The sequence below is a fragment of the Rousettus aegyptiacus genome, unplaced genomic scaffold (assembly GCF_014176215.1).
Source record: "Rousettus aegyptiacus isolate mRouAeg1 unplaced genomic scaffold, mRouAeg1.p scaffold_m13_p_5, whole genome shotgun sequence".
Taxonomy (NCBI): domain Eukaryota; kingdom Metazoa; phylum Chordata; class Mammalia; order Chiroptera; family Pteropodidae; genus Rousettus; species Rousettus aegyptiacus.
In genome coordinates, this window is record NW_023416308.1 from 40,422,235 (window position 1) to 40,445,139 (window position 22,905).

The window sequence follows — 22,905 nt, forward strand, 5'->3', positions numbered from 1 at the left end:
GACCTGAGTTGTTTCAGGAAATGAGGCAGCCTCTGAGGGCCTTTCAGAAAAGAGGAACAACAATTCTTTCAGCCAAACACACTTTATTTCTTTTCTCTCTCAGCTGACAAGGGACCTAACATTCACGGACATGGAGATGACTGCCCAGGGGCCTACACTGGAGCTAGGAGAGAGGAAACAAAGGCCTGGCTCAAGGCCAAGACCTCTGCCGATATTTATCCAGTCCATTCCCACAGAGGGTTGCCAAAGAGAGAGCTGAAAAAATAGGAAGGTAGATGGAATAATTAGGGATGGGGGCATCTTATACACAGGAAAAGGAGGGAACAGAAGGGAGAAATAACACTCACCAGGGAAGAAAGGAATTGGGGGTGGTGGTGAACAGCAGAAATAAATATTCTGACAAAGGTACAGGCCAGGTGTGAAGGGGTGAATAGCAATGATATTTCAAAGGACAATAAGGCAGCAATATCCCAGGACTGTGCACCAGCAGAGAAAGCAGGAAAGAGGGAGCTGGGGACAAGGCTGCAGGTGTGAGTTCCACAAGAAGCAGAGTAACAATTCTGTGGAGTCCAAGACTTGCCCAGGGAACAGGTGCCTGGAGAGGAGCCAGGTCTGGGCCAATGGGAGGCAGTGTCCTCGGGAGCTGTCAGATGCCTCTCTGATTCAGGCCAGAATACAGGTCCCTCTGGCCTTTCCGGATAGGCTGGGGGTGGAGTAGAGAGAGATGGTCAGCAGGATAGGAGGAGGTGGTTCCTCAAAAAGACAGGCCTCTGAAGACCTAGCTTTAGTGTAATGGAAAGAACCTTGGACTAGGAGTCAGGAGGCAGGCTCGAACTTTAACAGCATCGACTGGTAAAAGACTTGATTGAGTCACCCCCTTTCATAAGTCTCAGCTTTCCAATCTCAAAAATGGGAATCTAAAGACCCACTTCTTAGGGCTTTTGTCAGAATGAAATGAATACCACATGCTTGGCTGGTGCTAAATAAATATTTGTTGAAATTGTCCAAGTGCGATGTTCAAAATATTTAACAATTGTTATTATACACACAGCAACCAATCAGAACAATCCTGATGGTTCTCTGCTATGCCAGACATTAAGTCTTTAGTTGTTTAATCAAGAAGCAGTCCAACGTGTGGGGGCCTTTGAAGAATCTGGTGGGCCAGATGAACAGTCCCACCTGTCCCCTTCTCCTGTAGAAAGACCCCTTCTCCCCATTCTATCCCTTGTTACCTCATAGTCTGGATTGGGAACAGGTGGTGGCCTCTCCTTGTTTTGTCCTGCGGAGGAGAGATGGGAGAAGGATTTGTTTCCACGCAGGAGTACAATGAGACTCAGATCAAAGATCAAAAACCCCTTTAATTCTCTCTTCCACTTTTTCCTTTTTCCATTTCAGCCTCCCTTTCTCTTCTCTTTCTTTCATCCCATTGCTAATGCTCCCCTACCCCAAACATACACTGTTCTTATCTTTTTGTGACTTTCTTCAGCTTATGATCCTTCCACTGTTTCCTTACTTATGGAAGAAGGGAAAGGAAATGGCAGAACTAATGTCTAAAAGTCTCTGTTCCTACAGATTAGGGGAGAAATCTGATTATTGCAGAACACTGACGGGAATTTGAGGAAGCCCATTCTGTTAATAAACTTTTTTGGCACTTTTCTAGAATGGGGAGGAGAGGAGTGATCTGAGATGTGAAAACTTCTGTTGAGGTCTTAGCAGTATAGTAAATGTTCTGGAGAAGCTATCTTGCCTAGCCATGGACTTTCTGCCTATCCTAGCCCATGCTGGATATCCCCCTAGGTGGGAATCTCCTCTAACCCAACTCAATGGTCTTACCCCTGGGCTTGCCACCAGTACCCACTCCTCTGGTCACAGGTTTGGCCTTGGCCTTTCTATTCTTGCTCCAGTAATACACCAGCAACAGCAAGCCAAAAGTGATGCAGATGTCAACAATAATGATTGTGGCCACTGCCATCAGATCCACCTCCATGCAATTCTCACATACTGCAGGGGACAGGGGTGTGGGGAGAAGAGGAAAAATCAACAAAAAAAAAAAAAAAAAAAAGGAAGGCACAAGGACACTAGGTGTGAGGAAGGAACAAATGAAGGGGATTCTCTCTTCAAGACCCACATGCTGGCCACACCAGAGCCCTTTGTTGTAATATATTTATAATGATGAACAAAATGTGGCTGTTATGGGTAGAAGCTCTGGTGTCAGTCTGGGTTCAAGTCCCAGCTCCATTACTCACTAGCCGTGAGAATTGTGAAATGTGTTTTCAATTCACAAAGATTCTGTCCTCTCATCTATAAAATGGGAATAAAGTAGTACTTAACTCATATGGTTGTTAAGAGGATTATATGAAAAAAAAAAAAAATCCCTGGCAAGTGTTTGGTGGTGCTGCTTAAAACTTAATAAGCACTCAATAAATATTACTATCATTATTATTTATTATGATGCTTTAGCTTATGGAATTTTATTATGGTAGCTTTGAGTCTCCTTTGCAAATCCGCCTGAAGAATTTATCTCTGGATAAAGCATCAGATGGACACATATCAGTTTGTCATAATTCTGGATGTGCTATAATGCAAATGAACTAATTCTGTCCCTTGAGAATTTGTTGTTTTAGATCAAGTGCTGACTGAGCTTATCCAGATAGCCCCATATTGTTTTTTAATCTGTATTTCAGAAAAAAACTGATGCTATGTGGCCCCAGAGAGTCGCAGTATTGGCTATAGGAGAAACACAAAGGTGTCAGGGGACTGTGAGTTGCGTTATAGGAGGTAATTGAGGGTACCCTTTTGAAATGGTCTTCCCTAAAGAATCTAGTAAGGCTTACGCTGGAAACTTATATTACCTCTTGCTTTCAGGTAGAGAAAATTACGATCGTTCTTTGAGGTGCTTGTGTAGCAGGAATAGAAACCACTATTGTCCATTTCTGAAAAATTCTCCAGTACTAGGGTGTTGCCTTCAAAGTATAGCTTTTCATCATCACGATTTAGCTTTGTGTTATCTTTTTCCCACTCTATTATTTCAGATCCAGCTTCCTCAGGGCATGTCAGCGTTACCTTTGTTCCGGAGATGGAGACTTCATATGCTGGAGAATTGGAAGAAGAAGCCGATAAGATTTCAGAAAAGACAAATTAGTAACAAAAGAACCAACCAAATGCAAAAAGTCATGTGTCATCCAGGTCTTAGGTTTTCTTGTCAAAAGGGACCACTACTGGCTATAGGGTATGAAAAAGGAGCTATGTAGGAAAAGGGGGACTAGAGAACCTTTTGAGGGTGACTTCAGAGTATAGGCATGGACATAGGGACTTGGGAAAGGGAGGATAGAAGTAATCAAAAACCCATGAAAGTCCCTATTTGTAATGTTTCTAAAATGGGTGTGAAAACATAATGTTGGGGGGACCTCAGTTCTTGGGATTAATCTCTCTCAGTCAATTCCTTCTCTTCTGTCCACACTGACCTGCATCTTCAAATAGGGCATTCATAGAAGACTGATAAACTTACTTTTAATTATAAGGAAAGATTCATCTGAAAATGAAAAAAGCAAAGACTGGTAATAAAATAATGTAGGTTAAAGGTTAAATTGTAGGTAAAAATTTTCAAGGGAACTGTACACAATCCTCCAAGAATTCCCAAAGAGGGCCCATCCTTTAGGAAGTCCCCAGCCTTAAAGGTGTGACATGTAGTTAGCCCATGAGGTAAGCTTATGAATGTAACTCAGAAATATCAAATTAATAATATATCAACATGTGCTTCTTGGTCTACATGCACTGAAGCTCCGAAGGTCTTCAAATACTAAAGCTGAACAATTAAAGAAGTCTTTAAGCTTATCCTCTTACATTAGCAAAAATCACATTCCATATAGATATTAAAAGATCTTCTCAGAGATAAAAACCTTGATATTTTTGAATTGTTGATATTTGGGCTTGCCTATTTTTCATTATTCAGAAGTTCTCATAACTAACAGGATCCCTCATAATAGAGATCAAACATCTTTCTTCTTCTTCTTTATTCGAATTTCTATAAGAGTTTATTTGAGCCCAAACTGATGGCAATTGCTAGGAAGAAAGATCTAAAATGCTCTAAACATCTTTCTTTTTATTCTATACCATTTTGCTGTTATTGCCCTTAAATTATGTAATACACTATACACATTTTAAGGGAACAGTATTTCAATAAAAAGTGGCTCTATTTTAAATATCCTTGAGTATAATCAGCTCTCAATTATTTTTGTTAGAGGGAGGAACTATTGATGTGGACAATTGAAATTCATTAACAGAATTTGGGGACCCAGCCGCGTTTCCCACAGCAGGCAATTTTGTCCTGGGAATATGGGGCTGGGGTGTATCCTCATTTCCTGGAAGACTTGTGTCTGGGATACTGGGCAGCAGTAGGCTATGCTTGAGCCTGGATATGACAGCTGGGAGAGAGGAGAGGTGGTGGTGCTCAGAGACAGTCTTCTCTCTGAGGTGTTCACCTGGAGAATGGATAAAACATTTATCTCATAGGGCATTTGTGAAAATTAAATGGATTATGAAAGTGAATATGGATAGAGCATAGCAGATGCTCAAGAAAAATGTTAGTTACTTTTTTCCTTTTCTTCTTAGGGTCCTGTTACAATGGAGAACAGAACTGAGTTCTAACTCAATTACTCAGGTAGCTCTCTGGCTGAGATCATACAGAATGTAAGTAAACAAGTCATTCTTCAGGTTTATCTATCTGCTAATAATTAAGAGTTAAGTATAATTACGATAGGTAGCTGATAGTATTTCGACTTAGAAATAATTTTTCAGTACTGATTTTTTAAGAGATGTTAAATAAACTGGAAATCACAAATAAAATAATTTAAAAGTAAGTAGATATTTTACTCTGCTTGGTGTGTTTGTTTGAAGAAGAAATGTAAAGAAAATTGTACACAACTTTTACTGGCACAAATTTAGTAGCACAGTTCAGACTTACACATGCTCATACAAAGGCCTAGATGTTTATGCTTAGAAATAGAGTGTATGCTCACAAAGATTTTATGCACATCCAGAGACAGCATTTCATAATGGTTAAGGAAATGAGTTTCAGTATCAACTACATCTGCATTTATATTTATCTCTGTGATTGGATTACTTATTTATTTTTCTAGCCTTGGTTTTCTTACTTGTAGAATATGGATGTTAAAATTAGATGAGGAAATTCAGGTAAATATTTAGGGCAATACCTAGAACATACATGCTCAATAAACTGTAATGCTTATTATCTAGTCTGCATGATTCCCTTATAATAATACCTAAAATTCACCTACTGCCTTCTGTGTGTAAGATAATGTTCTAAGTGAATCATTCATTCAATCTTCATAACAATCTTACAGGCTACATATCATTATTATTTGTTTTACACATGATGATGCTATGGTACAGAAAAGTTAAATAAATTATTCAAAGAAACTCAGCAAGTCCAGCCAGATTCAAATATGGCTGTCTAGCTTCAGAGTTAGACTCTTAACCTCATCTACACAGCCTATATCTCCTCTGCCTAAAATACTCTTCTTCCCTAGAATAAAGCTCATCCTTTAGAATTTAGCTGAAGAATCACCTCCTCTGGGGAACCTTCCCCAACTACTCTATTCTGTGGAGTTGACCACTCTTCTCTTTATATTTTATTTTATTTCATACCTAACTATATCATAGCATGCAACACACTATATCATCAATTATTTATCTCTCACAAGAGGCCAGCTTCTTAACGGGAGGGAATCATTTATTTATTAAAAAAATATACATCGAGCACCTATTCTATGCCAGGCAGTGGGCCAGGTAAATAAGACAACATCTCTGCATTCAATGATTTACATAAAAACTTGTGGTGACTCCAATCCTCACCCACATGTATCTTCTTTCCTGAATGTATGCATAGGGATACATATCACATTTAGCAATGATCAGATATGACAGTTAGCAACAAACAAGCAAGCACTTCTCATGCACATGATATTGAGAGATAGTTGTATTTTTTCTCAAAAAGTTCTTGTTCTTAATGTTTACTATGGTGATTGTCCTCTATGACCATTTTGTCCCACTTTTGAAAAGAAGTTATATAGAGTGAAAATCCTCTTACCGATATCTTCATTCTTTGAAAAGGAAATGATAAAAAAAAATCACTAGAAATACTTTTATCAGCTGTTAAGATTAGTTCCTGCTTTCATGTGTTAGGATTCTTTCTTCAAATTTTAAAAAACAATGGAACTTCATGTAGGCCCTATGTCCTACATTAAACAATTGAAGGCTATTTAAAAAAATGGATTTTAAGTAATCATTTCACTATATATACCAAATTATTACATTGTATACATTAAACTACACCATGTTATATGTTAACTATAACTCAGTAAAGCTGGAAAAAAACAGTCTATATTGAGCATTAATCAAATGATAAACAAAAAATCAAATGGCAATAGCATGCAGAAAAGATGAGTTATCCTGAGGCATAGTAGTGCTTTTGATATATCCCATTCGTCAATAATGTAACATGGTTAAAAAAAAAAAGGATCTCAAGGACTCTACAAATTAGGCAGTGCAATGGAACGTAGACTGGGGCAGTGATTGCCTTTAAACAAAATTGGTTCACTCAGTCTGGAGAAGCTGATTGAATAGAAAGACTTCTAATATTGGAACATTCTTTACTGCTATGACTGAGAAAGTAATTCCAGGCAAGGCACACTCATATATATGTGCACAAATAATCACACATATATACACATATTCAGAGTATTTGGCATGCAGTTCTGAATGCACATTCAAATGCTGCTCCAGAGGCTCATTTGCTGCATACCCGTGCATGCATTCAAGCCACATATCCTCTACAAAATCTCTCATTGAATATGAAATGCAAGCAAATTAAAACTGTTGGCACTTTTAACTTCATTTAATAGTCTTGATTTTTTTTCTTTTGAATAGTTAAGACTCATTATTTCCTGTGATCTCTGTTGTTTCCTTCTTCTTTGCTAGAGCCGGAAATATATCTAGACTTATGAAGAAAAGGCAAAGGAGAAGATTGTAAGAAACCCCTTTTATTGATCTCTGTGGGAGGTCTAGAGAAAATTCTCCTCATAAATACAAAGAATGCTTGGCTGATTTTATGACAAGGAAATAAAGTATATCTCACCTTCTTGTCCCCAAGCACCAACTAGAAGATAAATAATAAGAAAAAAAGAGTTAGTAAATGTTGTGAGTGCTGAAATTTCAAGCAGAAAACATACCATGGTCTTGTCTGAGCATTTCTAAACATCTAAAGTCCTTCCCAAATGTTACTGGATCACGGTCATTCCTGTTTCCTGGACAAGTTACACATACTGCTGAGTACTGACCAGGGGTTCCTGGTCAGTTTGGGATGAAATAGAGCAAGAAAGCATCTAGCATTAAATATGAACACACGATATTTAACAAACAGAAGTTAGAAAAAGTTGAGCTGCTTTTTGGGTGACTGAAGAAATAGTAAAAATATTTTGCAGCCAAACCTCCATTTTGAAAATTGGTCTCTGACTGTGGAAGAAAAACAAACTCTTGGTTAGGTAAAAACTCTGAGATTCTTCTTCCATCTCTGGTTCTTGTCTGATGGTTCAGTTTTTCCATTTGTTTTGTGCTTGAGATAGATGAAAATACTCGAAACTTTAGTTGCTCATTAACTACATCCTGTGCTCTAGAGAGCCTGATCACATTTTCACTGGGCCCTTCATATCCTCTCACTCAGAAATAACTGGAATTCCTTACAATGACCAGTTTCCCTGGATTTGCCTGAAAGTTTTCTGTATACCTGGACCTCTCTTTTACCAATAGTCTCTACAATGAGTGAAACACCACTTTCCCTTTTCCCCACTCCTATAGCCAGAGCAGACTAGACACATTCTCATGATGCTAAACCTCTAGGGGAGCTTGGGTCTTTGTTAGTCATATTCTTTCTCTCTGAAAAGCATAGTTTATGCTATAGGCCTCTAAGAACATGCCTGACTACATCCTGCAGGAGTCACATCCTGCTCCTTGACACTCATAATGTATCCCTTGGACCAGTAGCAACCTAATAAACCTGAGAGCTTACTAGAAATGCAGAATCTCAATCCCGAATCCAGAACTACTCTAGCAGAAGCTTAACAAGATCCCCAGGTGATTTGCGTGTACATATAAGCTCTAGAAACCCAAGATGAAGCAGGAAGTGGAGACATCATGGCTGTGGCTCCGAGGTAGGAGCCCCAGCTGTGATATTATTTTGTAGGTCTCTGAAATAAAGCCATAGTGAGCCATTTTGCCTCCTATAGTGCAGTCATTGAGAGCATAGGCCTTGTAGACAGACAGCCTTGATTTCTTAGATTAGCTTTGGCACTTACTGTACGGTTTTAAATAAGTTATTTAACTTCTTTGAGTATTAGCTTCTTCATCTACAAAATAGGGAATGTAATGTTTACCCTCCAGATGGAGGTAAGGATTAAATTAATTAACACATATAAAAAATTTGTTTACATAGTATCTAGAACTCAATAAATGGCAACCTTTCAAAAAAAATCTTATTTATCTTATATGAGATATGGAAATGCTCTTGGTTATTTATCAATTTATAGCCTACCTTGCTTCACAAAGGACTAAACTCATTAAAAGCTCTTGATTAACTGAAAAGAACTGAAAATTATGAAGTGTTTCATTGTCTCAGACACAAAGCTTACTATATCCTGTGCAGAATTTGGGTTCAACTATTTAGTTTCCTCAGAACAAGGAATGATGGTTAAGCCTTCTAATCTCTTTTGTGTTAATTCTTACGGGCTGAGTTCACTGACAGAACAAGCTGGTCCTTGAAGGCATAGAGACCACTTTGTCTTCAGTAGATATGATCATCCTTACTGCTTTTTTTGGTTGTTCCCTGAAAATTCTCCCAAATGCCTGGGGCATGCTCACTGTAAGTCTGCGGCCCTAGTTCCTAATGCTAACATTGCACAGTTTCTTACATCTTTCAGTACATGAGGCCCCTTGGTATCACTGGACATCACCAGGTTAGTCTTTGAGCCTTCCCACAGTCTGGAGAAATATCACCCTTTCATTCCATCCTACTCACCTGATAAGAGGCAGAGTCCCAGAACTCTCCAGAGATTTCCCGAATACATCCTTCTCTCACTGGATACTTACTCTACCTAAGATGGCAGAGGCCAGCTGGCTTATTACTTCTGGAAAAAAAAAAAAAAGGACTTTTTCAAAACCCCTGCTGAAGATGAGTACCCGGGGGCCATTGCTCCCGATGCTGGGATGAAAAAGGGGCTTTGTAAGAGAGAGACTCACCATTCTCTGAAGCAAGCAACTAAGACTGGGAGGGGAGGCGGGTTTCTGAATCCCACACAGGAAGTGTGGTGGTGGTGGGGCCTCTGGGCCTACAGGGTTCTGTGTCACTTAAAAACATTTGAGGCAGAGGCAGCCACCTAGATTGGCTGGGGAGACTTAGACCCCATATCTTCCCATAGGATAAGCAAGAAGACTGGCAGAACCTCAAGGTGTGGTGGAAAATACCTGCAATTTAACTGCCTAGGCCTTGCACAATCCCCACATTGGGGATTCCTTCCTCAGATACCCCTCCCCACCTAAAGAAGATGTGACAGGAAGAGAGAGAAGCACTGAATAGCTCTTTTCTTTATGGCATACCAGGCATGGAGCAACGCGGTGCAGCTATTTTTTAAAAAGCCGTTGGCTTGAAAATACATGTTGACTTAAAACCATGAGATACCGTTTTTTTGCTTCTAACATTTATAAAAATATTTTAAAATACAATATTTAATGTTGGAAAGGGAAATAATGAGTTATAGTCTCAAAACACTGAGGTAAGTGTAAACCGATACAAGTTTTCTTTATTTTTAAGCATGTTAATCAAATGCTTACTCTATGCCAGGCACTGTGCTAAGGGCTTTACCAACATATCTCATTTAATCCTCAAAATAGCCTTCTAAGGTAAGTATTCTTTTTATCCCTATTTTATTCTTGAAAAAACTGAGCCTAAGACAAGTTATCTAACTTGTCGCAGAGCTGGAATCCTAGAAAGCATTTTGGGAAAATTCCTTTATTTAGTAAATATTTAATGTCTACCATGGTAGTATATGCTGGGTGCTAGTAATACCGCATTAAAACAATAGTCCATGTGGAGGATGAAAAGAAAAAAAAAGAGATTATTTCAGGAGATTAATGCTGAGAAAGAGGAAGTACAGGTGCTATTGGAGTGATAAAAGGGGGCCTAAATACAGTCCAAGGGTTAGAGAAGGTCTCCCTGAGAAGGTGATATCTAAATTTTGAAATGAGGTAGATGAATAGGAGTGAACCAGGTAGAGAGGAGGACAAGTAAAATATTCCAGACAGAGGGAGCAACATGTTTGAAGCCCAGAGATGAGAAAAAGATTCATTCAAGAAAGCAAAAATCCAGAACGCCAGGTAACTGAAGAGTGAGAAGGAATGGCAAGAAATGGGACTGGAAAGTCATCAGGAGCCGTATCAGATGAAATTTACAAGCCTTGTTAAAGATTCTTAAGGATTAATCAAGGGCAATGGGAAACAATTGAAGGGTTTAAAACAGGAGAGTGACAGTATCGAATTGTTTAAAATTTTTTAAATGAAAAAAATTAATCATGGAAGTAATACATGCACATCTTAAAAGCAACAAAGAACACAGAAGGGTGTGGAACAACAGTCCCCTGCCCCACCTCACCTCAGCCCTATTCCTCTCCCTAGAGAAAACCACTCTTAACTTTGTGAACTGTTTCTTTCTGGTGGTTACTTTCTTATCTCAAAATGTGCATTATCATCACTTGGGTTCTCTGGGAAACAAACTCTGAGATGAAGATTTGCATGCAGGTGGCTCACTGAGGGAGTGCAGGAATAGCACTTGTAAGGAAAGAAAGCAGGACTGGGCAGAGGGAGAAGGTGAACAAGAATGAGATAGCAACAGAGACCTCAGCCAATCCCATGGAGAATCATCAGGATGGGATGACCCTTCGGAATGGTCTTGAATTGAGACACATCATCCAGTCTTGGATGTGAGCTGTTCCCAGAGAGGAAGTGTGAACTTGGGGGAGGCAGCTGCTTTGCTGAGGACAATGCCTGTGAAAAGGCTCAGCTGTGACCCTTAAAGACACAGTCCCAGGATCCCTCAAGGGGGGACTGGGCAGCACCACACAGCACATGCAGTTCACCCCTTGCATTGCTCAGATCCCCTTGCTATCTGATAATTTCACCCTATTCTTAAACAGCATTTTTAGGACTCTGTTTGATCCCTCGTCCTGGAGAAGTTTAGAAAAGGAAAGTTAGTGGGACAAATCATAGCAGCTGTTCTGGGGGCCCCATCTGATAGTCATCATCTCCTTCCTTTGTTATCCATTTAGATAGCTCCAGCTTCAGCTAGCACTTCTGCTGCTGACCTAAGAGAAGACATAGCTTGAGGAGGCTGGGCCCCTGGTTAGCATGGCCTTTTCAGACTGTGCATCCTTGCATTCTAGCATTCTATACGTATTCTCCCTGCTTCCTGACTCCTTCTTATAATAAGGAGAGATTCATTCTGTTGGGAGGGTAACTTTTTTTTTTTTTTTGTCTATTGGTCTCTTGGCAGTGGTAGGTAGCAGGTAGCTTAGTTTAATAGGACTCTTGCTGTGTACCATGGTGGAAGTATTCTACTTCTGGAAACCATGGCCTCCGGAAACTCAAAGACTAGAGTTAATGGGACAGGAAGCACTGATTTCCTAAATGGTTTACTGAGAGTAATGATCAGCGTGGATATTTTTACTTCCAACCCTTAGTTCCTGGATGCATGTATTCTACCTTTTGGGGGCACAGTACCATATTACTGTCTTTGATTTAAGATTATTGCCACATCCTAAAGGATAGTGCTCTAGATTGCAGGGTGTCATCTCAAGTTGATACCTTAGCTGTGTCTTCAATCTAGTGATTGATCAGAGTGTACAGTTTCAGGATGGAGTGGTATATGATAGGACTAGTGGATCCCGTGGTTATATGTCTAAATATCTTTGTTATGAAGTGAGTCCCATGGTCCGTTGTGATGCTATGCAAGATCCAATGCTAATGGATAAGACAGTATGTGAACTCTTGGATAGTAGAGCTAACCGAGGCATTGTAGGCAAGAAAGTCAAATCCAAACCCATATCAATTCCTATTAAATGAATTGGGTTCTTTTCAAATTTGTTTTGGAAGGGGTCCATTGTAATTATATGACCAAGAAGTGGCTAGTTGGTTTCCTCCAGGGATGGTACCAAAACAGAGGCTCAGCACTACACTCTGTTTTGACAGCAGCAAGAGCTAGATCAGATTTGGCTGAGTGAGAGCCCATTCTATTGTACATAGATGTAGCCCCCACTAATGCCACCATAGCTATTATGTTCATAACTCCATTGTTCCCGTTTTGGTATGACCGAGGACACGGGTTAATTCACGTTAGCTAGCCAAGTCATTTTCTTCTATGTTGTGTTGTAGTGACTTTTCCATGATGGATGTTCTCTGGTAGATGTTAACATGTGACATAAAGATTTTCATACTTTACAATGACTCCTATAGGTCCAAACACATGCCTCTTTTCCATACTTCCTTGCTCCCACTCTTCTAATATTACTCATTTTAGGCCCCTGACCAATAAATTAAGCCATTCACCACTGCCCATGAATCTTTCTATATTCTAACATCAGGCCACTTCTCTTTGCACATAAAGTGGACGACCAGGTACAATGCCTGCAACTCTGCCTTTGGGAGGATTTCCCCTAACTACTGTCTTTCGAGGCTACTTCTGCATGTGTCTGCAAGTCTGCAGCAATCCATTTTGGCTTGCATCCACATACTGAGCTGACATCTGTCAACAAAGCTCATGTTTTATTCTCCATTGTCAGCTAGTCTGTGGGGATAGCCCACCATGGAGCCATAGGTTGAGCTGAGGATTAAATGTTCATGCAACAGTGGTGGATGATGTGGGAGTATGAGCCAAGTTCTCCTGCAGTTTGTATCTTTTGGTGCTGCTTGTGCTTACTCCAGATTGTATTCCTTCCATCTTATGATAGATTGTTTTTGTTCCCTTTCTGACTTGTTGGACCGCACAGTGACTACCTTATAACATGCAGTTTGGGTTTAAGGTCAATTGCTGTTCCACAGATAGTCACTCAATTCTACCAGTATATCTACTCTAGCAGCATGCCAGGTGCTGATTTTTGAATGGTATAACAATCTCTGCTGCAGATTGAATGGCCTTGCTCCAGAATCCTGGGTGCCAACAATATGATTCTCCTACTGGAACTTGCCATAAACTCCAAAAAGCATCTTTTCCCACCACAGATACTACTAATTACCATCATATATGTCAAAATATGGCCCTAAGTGCAGAGGTCCTTGTACTGCAACCTGGACTTGTTACAGAGATGTTTACTGCTCTGGGCTTCACTCAAAGCTGAAATGGTTCCATGTTACATGGTAAATAAACCAAGTGTGGAATATGCTCTTCCAAAATATAAGAAACATATAAGGTATTTTGTTTATTTCTTAATGGTGAGGGCAGTGCAAGTTCTAATAACATATCCTCCACTTTGGAAGACATGGCTGGTCCAAGGCCCTGTCCTCTTAAAAAGGTCACTTAAGTGGCGGGCCCCTGAATCTTCATAGAATTTATCTCCCATTCCTCAAGGCCTCTGAGAACTTGCCATTTCTGGATTATTTCATGAGCATGATGTCATTGATATAGTAAACCAATGTAATGTTCTGAAGGATTCAGGTCTCTTCAGAGTATGTTATGTCAGAGAGTGGATTAGTTAATATAGCCTTAGGCAAGATCAGGAAAGTATGTTATCACTTGTGTGTGAATGCTTTAATTAAGCTATTATATTTGGCTTAGCTGCTGCAATGGGGCTACTACTTTGTTAAGTTTGTAATAGTCCACTCATGCACAATGATACCTCCTTTTTGCAAAGATTAGATTAATGAATTAAATGAACTATGATAGACCCTCCATCCCTGTATCTTTTAAGCCTTTCGAAGTGACACTAATCTCTACCATTCCCTTTAGGATGCAATATTGTTTTTTATTTACAATCTTGGCTGGGAGTCATAGAAAGTTTCAAGGACTTCCACTGGCTTTTCATAATATAATAGCTCTTACTAACAGGTCAAGGAATTGAGGTGAGGTTTCTGCCAACTGCTGTGTCCATAAACATCCCTTGGGCCATTTGAAAGTCATGTGGGATGTAGAACAATTCTTTGTTTTCTTGACCTGTTCTATGACCTGACCTGTGGTAGTATTGAGTTGAGTGTATGCCTCTAGCATCTCACACAAACACTTCCAAAATACCATCTGGGGAATAGTACCATCTCAGTTGAGAATCACTATTCTAGAGCCTTCTCCATCCTGGGTTCACAGAACCTAGTCTCTAGTTTCTTCCCAAAATGAACAGAAGGAGGCAGCAATTGACTAGGAAATCAGCATTATGGACACATAAATGCTTGCCATGAGTTGACTACTCTGAACTTTGCCCTCACTCAATCTGTACCACCAGCCACTAGACCAGTCTGGAAGCTAATCCTGTCTCCTGGGAGTCTATGCATGTTCTCTGCTCTGGCTTGCCAAATGGTTCCCATCTCCTCTCAGATTCTAATAAACTTGCAGCACCCAAGCAGTTGCCCTATTTTTAAATTTATTTTTTATTATTTTTTAAGTTTATTGCAGTAACATTGGTTAATACAATTGTATAATTTTCAGATGTACATTATAATTTGACATCTGTATATTCTATTGTGTGTTTACTACCCAAAGGTCAGTTTCCTTCAGCTACCATATATTTGATCTCCTTTACCCACTTCACCCTCCCCCTACTGCCTTATATTTGACCCCCTTTACCTTAACTCCCCCCACTTCCCCTACTGCCTAACATCTGGTAACCACTAGTCCATTGTCCATGTCCATGAATCTATGTTTGTGTGTCCTGTTCATTTGTTGTTTTTAGGTTTATATCCCACATATAAATGATATGTGATTTTCAACTTTTTCTGTCTGGCTTCTTTCACTTAGCATGATTACTGCAAGGTCCATTCATGTTGTTGCAAATGGCAGTATTTCATCTCTTCTTATGGCTGAGTAATATTCCATCGTATATATGTACCACAGCTTCTTTAGCCAGTCATCAATCATAGGCCACTTCGGTTGCTTCCATGTCCTGGCCACAGTGAATAATGCTGCTATGAATATCAATGTGCAAATATCTTTTCAGATATAAGTTTTCAAATCTTTGGGGTAAAAACCCAGTAGAGGGATTCCTGGATCATATGGTAGATTAATTCTTATTGTTTTCAGGAACCTCCATACTGTTTTCCGTAGTGGCTGCACCAATTTGCAGTCCCCACCAGTATGAGGGTTCCTTTTTCTCCACACCTTGCCAACATTTGTTATTACTTGTCCTGTTGATTATAGCTATTCTAACAGATGTGAGATGGTATCTTATTGTGGTTTTGATTTGCATTTCCCTAATATCTGGCAATGTTGAGCATCTTTTCAAATATTTGTTAGCTATTTGTATATCCTCTAGGGAGAAGTGTCTGTTCAGGTCCTCTGCCCATTTTTTGATTGGATTGTTTGTTTGTTTTTTTATTATTATTGAGTCATATGAGTTCTTTGTATATTTTGGAATTAGGTCCTTATTGGAGGTGTTGTTTGCAAACATATTTTCTATTTCGGTGGTTGTCTCTTTACCTCGTTGATGATTTCTTTTGCTGAGCAGAAGCTTTTTAGTTTGATGTAGTCCTATTCATTTATTTCAGCTTTTACTTCCCTTGCCTTTAAGGTCAAATTCATAAAGTCCTCTTTAAGTCCAAGGTCCTTGAGTTTAGTGTATATGTTTTCTTCGATGCATTTTATTGTTTCAGGTCTTATATTCAGATCCTTAATCCATTTTGAGTTAATTTTGGTGTGTGGTGATAAACAGTAGTCTGGTCTCATTCCTTTGCAGGTGGTCTTCCAGTATTCCTAGCGCCATTTATTGAAGAGGATTTCCTTTCTCCACTGTACGTTTTTGCCGTTTTCGTCAAAAATTATTTGCCCATATAAAAATGGGTTTACTTCTGGACTCTCGATTCTGTTCTACTAGTCCATGTGTCTGTTTTTCTGCTAATCCCATGCTGTTTCATTTACCATTGCTTTGTAGTATAATTTGAAGTCAGGCAGAGTGATGCCTCCAGCCTCATTCTTTTTTCTCAGGATGGCTTTGGCAATTTGGGGTCTTTTGTGCTTCCATACAAATCTGATGACTTTTTGTTTTAGTTCTTTAAAAAAATTCTGATGGGATTTTGATGGAGATTGCATTAAATCTGTATAATGCTTTAGGTAATATGGTCGCTTTAACTATGTTAATTCTTTCAATCCAAGAACATGGAATATCTTTCCATTTCTTTGTATCTTCTTTGATTTCTTTTAATAGAGTCTTGTAGTTTTAATTATATAGGTCCTTCACTTGTTTCATTAAATTTATTTCTAGGTAATTTATTCTTTTTGTTGCAATTGCAAAAAGAATTCTTTTTTCTACTTCTTCTGACACATCGTTATTGAAATATAGGAATTCTATGGATTTTTGAACGTTAATTTTGTATCCAGAAACTTTACTGTATTTGCTTATTGTTTCTAGTAGTGTCCTTGTGGTGTCTTTAGGGTTTTCTATATAGAGAATCATGTCATCCACAAAGAGTGACAATTTGACTTCCTCGTTTCCTATTTGGATGCCTTTTATAACTTTCTCTTGTCTGATTTCACTCGCTAGGACTTCCAATGTTATATTAAATAACAGTGGTGATAGTGGACAGCCTCGCCTTGTTCCTGATCTTAGAGGGAAGGTTTTTAGTTTTTCACATTAAATTTAATGTTGGCTGAAGGTTTGTCATAGATAGCCTTTATTATATTAAGGGACTTTTCTTCTATACCGATTTTGTTAAGTGTTTTAATCATAAATAGATGCTGTATCTTGTCAAAGGCTTATTCTGCATTTGTTGATATAATCATAATGCTGGAGCCAGCCGGCTAAAGTAAATCAGTACCTGAAAGAGGGGGGTGAAGCCTAAGAAAAAAGAAGAAGATAGGAAAGTGCTTCAGGAGGGCATACAGTCACTGCTGCAGCCCCGAGTTTATTTATCACAGCCTTTATGTAAGTTTTTGGATACAATAGCAAAGCACAGGGTACAATATAGTAAAGCACAGGGAAAAATAGTAAGGTACAGAGTATAATGGCAAAGCACAATGTACATTACCGTAGGAATGCTGACACTTACATAAGTTCCTATTCTTTCCTGGGCTGTAAAACATTCCACTATCTTAAGAAGATTTCTTTAGGAGGCAAACTTCCCCTCCAGGGTCAGTAATGTTTAACTCCACACCCTGCTTCCTAGAACCATTCTTTAAGCAGTCTCAGCAGCTGCTCCATGGCTATCAGCTACGTGATTTCTTCAGTGCCTCAAAATGGCTCCTGACATCATATGATTCTTATTTTTTAATTTGTTTATGTGGTATATCACATTAATTAATTCGTGTATGTTGAACCACCCCTGTGTCCCCGGAATGAAGCCCATTTGATTGTGGTGTATAATCTTTTTAACATGTTGCTGTATTCAGTTCGCTAGTATCTTATTTAGGATTTTTGCACATGTGTTCATGAGAGATATTAGTCTGTAGTTTTCTTTCTTTGTGTTACTTTACAAGGTTTTGGCATCAGGGTAATGTTGGCCTCAAAATGAGTTGGGAAGTATTGCTTTCTCTTCGATTTTTTGGAAGAGTTTGAATGTTTGGTAGAATTCATTGATGATATCATCTGGTCTCAGACTTTTACTTTTTGGTAGGTTTTTGATGATTATTTAAATTTCCATATTGCTGATCAGTCTATTTAGATTTTCCAGTTTTTCTTGATTCAGTTTAGGAAGGTTTTATTTTTCTAAGTAGTAGCCCCTTTCTTCTAGGTTATTAAATTTGGTGTTATGTACTTTTCCATAGTATTCTTGTATGACCTTTGTATTTCTGCGATGTAAGTCATAATTTACCCTCTTTCATCCCTAAATCTCTCTTTTCTTTAGTGAGTCTATCCAGGGGTTTGTCAATTTTATTAACCTTCTCAAACAACCAGCTCTTTGTTGCATTTTTTTCCTTTTTTTTGTTTTTAATTTCACTTATTTCTGCTGTAATTTTTATTATTTCTTTTCTTCTGCTGATTTTAGGCTTCGTTTGTTCTTCCTTTTCTAGTTTTTTAAGATGAAATGTTAGGTTGTTTATTTGGGCTCGTTTTCTTTTCAGTTTTTTAGATGAGGCAAGCCTTGGTTGACCTCACAGATTGCAAGGACCTTGTGAGCTTACAATCCCTTATTTTTTTATTTTCTATGCCTACAGCACCTGGTCTTCCTATGTGGTCTCCCATTCAAGTACTAACCAGGCCCGACCCTGCTTAGCTTCCAAGATCAGATGAGATCGGGCTTCTTCAAGGTAGCATGGCCATAGACTATTTGGGCTCATTCTTGTTTTTGGAGATAGGCCTGTAATGATATGAACTTTCCTCTTATGACCACTTTTGCCATGTCCCCAAAATTTTGATATGTTGTACTATCATTATCATTTGTTTTTACGTACCTCTTGATCTCTCTTTTTATTTCTTCTCTGATCCAGTTATTTTTCAGTGGCAGGTTGTTTAATCTCCATGTATTTGTGGTTCTTCCTGATTTCTTTGTGCAGTTGATCTCTAGTTTCAAAGCATTATGATCAGAGAATTACATTAGTATGATTTCAACCCTCTTATATTTGTTGAAGCTATCTCTGTGTCCCAGTATGTGGTCGATTCTTGAGAATGTTCCATGTACACTAGAGCAGAATATATAAACAGATGTTTTGGGATGGAAGGCTCTGTAAATGTCAATTATGTCCAATTGGTCTAATGTGTCATTTAAGGATGTTATTTCCTTATTGATTTTCAGTTTGGATGATCTATCTATATTCAACAGCGGAATATTTAGGCCCCGCCCCCTACTATGCTAGTATTTTGGTCTGTTTCTCCCTTTAGTTCTGTTAGTAATTACTTTACATATTTCGGGGCTCCCTGATTGGGAGCATAGATATTCATAAGTGTTATGTCTTCTTGGTGCATTATTCCCTTTAACATTATGAAGTGTTCCTCATTATTTTTCTTTACCTTTTTTATTTTGAATTCTATTTCGTCTGATATTAGTACCTCTACTCGTGCTTTTCTCTAAATGCCATTTGCTTGGAATATCATTTTCTACCCTTTCATGTTGAGTCTATATTTGTCTTCGGAGCTGAGATGTGTCTCCTGGAGGCAGCATATGGTTGGGTTTTGTTTTTTGATCCATTCTGCAACTCTGTGCCTTTTTATTGGTGAGTTCAGTCCATTTACATTAAGGGTGGTTATTGAAATACGACATCTTTTATAGCCATTTTATTTTTCCTTTCTGGTAGCTCAGTGTTGCCATCAATTCCTTGTCCTTGTGGTTCTTTATTTTGGTTGGCTTTTGTGGGTTTTGCCTCTAGTTCTTCTTGTTTTATGTTATATACTTCAGTTCTGAATCTTCTGTGTGTTTACCATTATGAATATGTAAAGGATAGCTATACAACACACACACACACACACACACACACACACACACAGAGTTGTTTATTTTCTTCTGCTTGTGCCTTGTCTCCATTCCCCTTTGTAAATTTGGATCTTCGAATCCTTCCCTTTTCAGTCATTGTTGCCTCAATTTGTCCCTTTGAATGCTGAACATTCATTGCTATCTTGCTATAGCAATTCTCTTCCTATTGTTTAAGCTTATAATACTGAAAGGGGCCAGCTCACCCCTTTCAGTATTTCTTGTAGTGCAGGTGTCGTAGTGGAGAATTCCCTCAATTTTTGTATGTCTGGAAAGGTCTTAATTTCTCCTTCATATTTAAAGGAGAGCTTAGCTGGATACATTATTCTAGGCTGGTAATTCCTTTCACTTAATAGTTTAAATATTTGATTCCATTCCTTTCTGGCTTGTAAGGTTTGCACTGAGAAGTCCGATGATAATCTAATGGTTTTTCTTTTATAAGGTACTGTTTTCTTTCCCTGGCTGCCCTGAGAATTGTCTTTGTTGTTGATTTTTGTTAACTTTAATACAATGTGTCTTGGCGATGGCCTTTTTGGGTTGATATAATTAGCGTCCTGTTGACTTCTTGAATTTCAAGCTCCAGCTCATTCGTCACATTTGTGGAATTCTCATCAACTACTTCTCTGAAAAAGCTTTTCAGTCCCTGCTCCTTTTCCTTACCTTTGATAATACCCATTATTCTCATGTTTCATCTCCTAATAGTATTAGCTAGTTCTTGAATTTCTCTTTCATTATTTTTCATTCTTCAGTTTCTCTCCTTTTCCTTCTAATTTATTTCTAGTTTTCTGTCTTCAATGTCACCGATCTTTTCCTCCATTTGGTCAACTTCAACTCTATTTCCCAAGTTTGCTATTTCATTTTTCATCTGTTGCAGTGTGTGTGTGTGTGTGTGTGTGTGTGTGTGTGTGTGTGTTTTATGTCCAGAAGATTTATTCAGTTCTTTTTGAAGGATTCAATCTCCTTGCTCTGATCATCTAGTTGTATTTTCAATTCCTGAAATTGTTGATATGACTTGTTTCGGTAGTCACTGAGTTTTTTCAGAAGTATCATCCTGAATTCTCTGTCATTTAAGTTGCATATTTTTGTGTCTGTAAGCTTGTTTTCTGGAGATTTTTCTCTTTCTTTCTGAGTTGCATTGTCACCTTAGTTGTTCATAGTGTTTAATGGACTATTTCTCTGCTTGAGCATTAATGGAAGTGTATTCTGCTATTTTCCCAGAAAGAAGATTTATTATATAAAGATCTCCCTTTAGCCGCTGCAAAGAAAGTGCTTTTCTTTTGTTTTCCAGTAGGTGGCGTCTAAGTCTCTTGGATCGCTGCTTTATATAAAGCCTTAATATAGATGCCTTTTTTGTTTTCTTGTAGATATTTAATCACACTCGCTACCCTCAGTTTCAGTCCTTGTCAATGTCAGCAACAGTCTCAGCAGTGTTTGCTTGGATTCCATGCCACTGGCTGCGTGGAACTCACAGCACTTCCACGCAGGGCTGTTCAGGGAACTCACTTGCACCTCCTCCCCTCCCACTACTCCTATAGGGATCTTCAGGGCTGGGATAGGCAGCTTCTTTATTTCTTCCAGTCCACCGCTGGACACCCCGGGTTCTGACCTGTGGTAGCTCTTATGTGCAGAGCTCATGCTCTGATGTGCTGGTGTGCAGTTTAGGTGTTTTTTGTTGTTGTCGAATTTTAGATGTTCAGTTTATTGTTGTTTCAAGATGAAAGATCTGGGGACGTCTCTTTACTCTGCCATGTTTCTCCACCCAGCCTGTTTCTTCTCTTAATCTGTCTATGTGTTGAATTCCATTTATAGATTTTTTTATATTAAATCATTGTTATGTAACTGGATAAATCCTATTTGGTAGTGGTGATTCATCCTGATTCCTCCCTCCCTTCCTTCCTTCCTTCCTTCCTTCCTTCCTTCCTTCCTTCCTTCCTTCCTTCTTTCCTTCCCAGTTTCCTCCCTTTCTCTTTTTTTCCTTCTGTTCTTTTTTCCCTTCCTTCCTCCATTCCTCCCCTCCCCCACCCCACCCCTCTCTTTTCATGGTTGGATTCAGTTTGCTAATATTTTGTTTAGGATTTTTTGCCTCTATTTTCATTAGTTAATTAGGCTCAAAATTTCTGTGTTATAGTGTCTTTATCCAATTTTTGTATCAGGGTTATGCTAGCCTCAATGAATGAGTTGAGTAGTATTTTATTTCTTTACTATTTTAGAATAATTTACTTTTTCTGGTATATTATTTTATTTACTAACCATTCACTATTTTTCAGCTTCTAAACTTTTGTCTCATTTCTTATCTACTGTTATCTTCATATTTTTCTTGTCTTTTATATGTATTTGCCATTTTAATGGAGTTTCAGGAGCTAAAGGAGATATACATGTGTTTGTTCAGTTTGTTATGTTTAACCCAAAATCTGGTATCTCTTTTTCCTTTCTTACTTGTTCATCTATTTGTAAAGATTGATTAATGGAGAGTTGATTATATAAAGAGTAGATTCTGGTCTGAGCCTGAATATTTAACTTTAAATTATTTATTTTTATGGAAGAACTAAAAAACTTATATAACAAAAAATGATACATTTTCAAAAAAATCATTTACCATCCCAGTAGCAATGAGCACCCCAATGCCCAGATTGTAGCTTCAAATACTATTTTTCACTAAAAGTAATCAGGGATCCTTGAAGAATTGTGAATGATTTCAGATCTAGGGTAAGAAGTGTACACGATGAGCCTGGGACATCTTGTCATATGTGTCAAAAGGACTGTCATGTGAAAAATAACCTTTGTTGTATACTAAATATACTATACAACAAGCAATCCCAGAGATCACAGAATGGAATGGCTGACGAACAAAATTAAGGCCCTTGGATCATTTGGTTTATTAAAGCAACTAAAAATGTTTAGTGGGGAGTAATGGAAAACAGATAGGGAAGGTGAATCCACTTAGGAGAGGGTGCAAACTGGTGTTAAGATCCACTCAATGTGAATCCTCTGTTATGTAATATTCTTAACTCCTATCTTTCTGTCTGCTGCTTCAGCCTGCTATAAGCACTAGAGCTTGGGCAAGGGGCCTCAGCAGATTGATGGTGGCTGGACCCCAAATCCTCTTGCTTTTGATGGGGTTTGGGACTTGCTACTGTGCTGCCTGGAAAACTGCTATTTGGCTATCGCCCATGGAAACATAACACTCTAACAATAAGCTTTCTGTTTCTGTACCCCCCACTTGCACAACCAACCTGTGGGTTG

General features: G+C 38.6%; 1 protein-coding gene and 1 pseudogene across 2 annotated transcripts; both read right to left on the reverse strand.

Moving 5' to 3' along the window:
- Window positions 1-61: 61 nt before the first annotated feature.
- CD3E (CD3e molecule) lies at window positions 62-9,394 on the reverse strand. Of its 2 annotated transcripts, XM_016155448.2 has the most exons (7): window positions 9,313-9,394; window positions 9,092-9,200; window positions 7,157-7,177; window positions 2,853-3,092; window positions 1,834-2,001; window positions 1,233-1,279; window positions 62-703 (listed from the first exon to the last, which is right to left on the reverse strand). In XM_016155448.2, exons 2-7 carry the CDS (start codon window positions 9,138-9,140, stop codon window positions 647-649), a joined length of 582 nt encoding a protein of 193 aa, XP_016010934.1. In that variant the 5' UTR covers window positions 9,141-9,200; window positions 9,313-9,394; the 3' UTR covers window positions 62-646. The 2 variants fall into 2 exon arrangements, with proteins under 2 accessions (XP_016010934.1, XP_016010940.1); XM_016155454.2 differs by lacking the exon at window positions 9,313-9,394 and having other exon boundaries at window positions 9,092-9,296.
- Window positions 9,395-18,403: 9,009 nt separating this feature from the next.
- On the reverse strand, window positions 18,404-18,522 carry LOC118603188 (annotated as a pseudogene).
- Window positions 18,523-22,905: the final 4,383 nt, after the last annotated feature.

Bases quoted from the DNA above. Each gene is read 5' to 3' on its own strand.
- CD3E (XM_016155448.2), bottom strand. From the start codon at position 9,140: ATGTATTCGGGAAATCTCTGGAGAGTTCTGGGACTCTGCCTCTTATCA. The intron at 2,002-2,852 runs GTAATATAAGTT...TGTCCCCTGCAG, and splicing joins TCTCTACCTGAAAGCAAGAG to TATGTGAGAATTGCATGGAG. The intron at 704-1,232 runs GTAACAAGGGAT...CTCCACCCCCAG, and splicing joins TTCCCAATCCAGACTATGAG to CCTATCCGGAAAGGCCAGAG.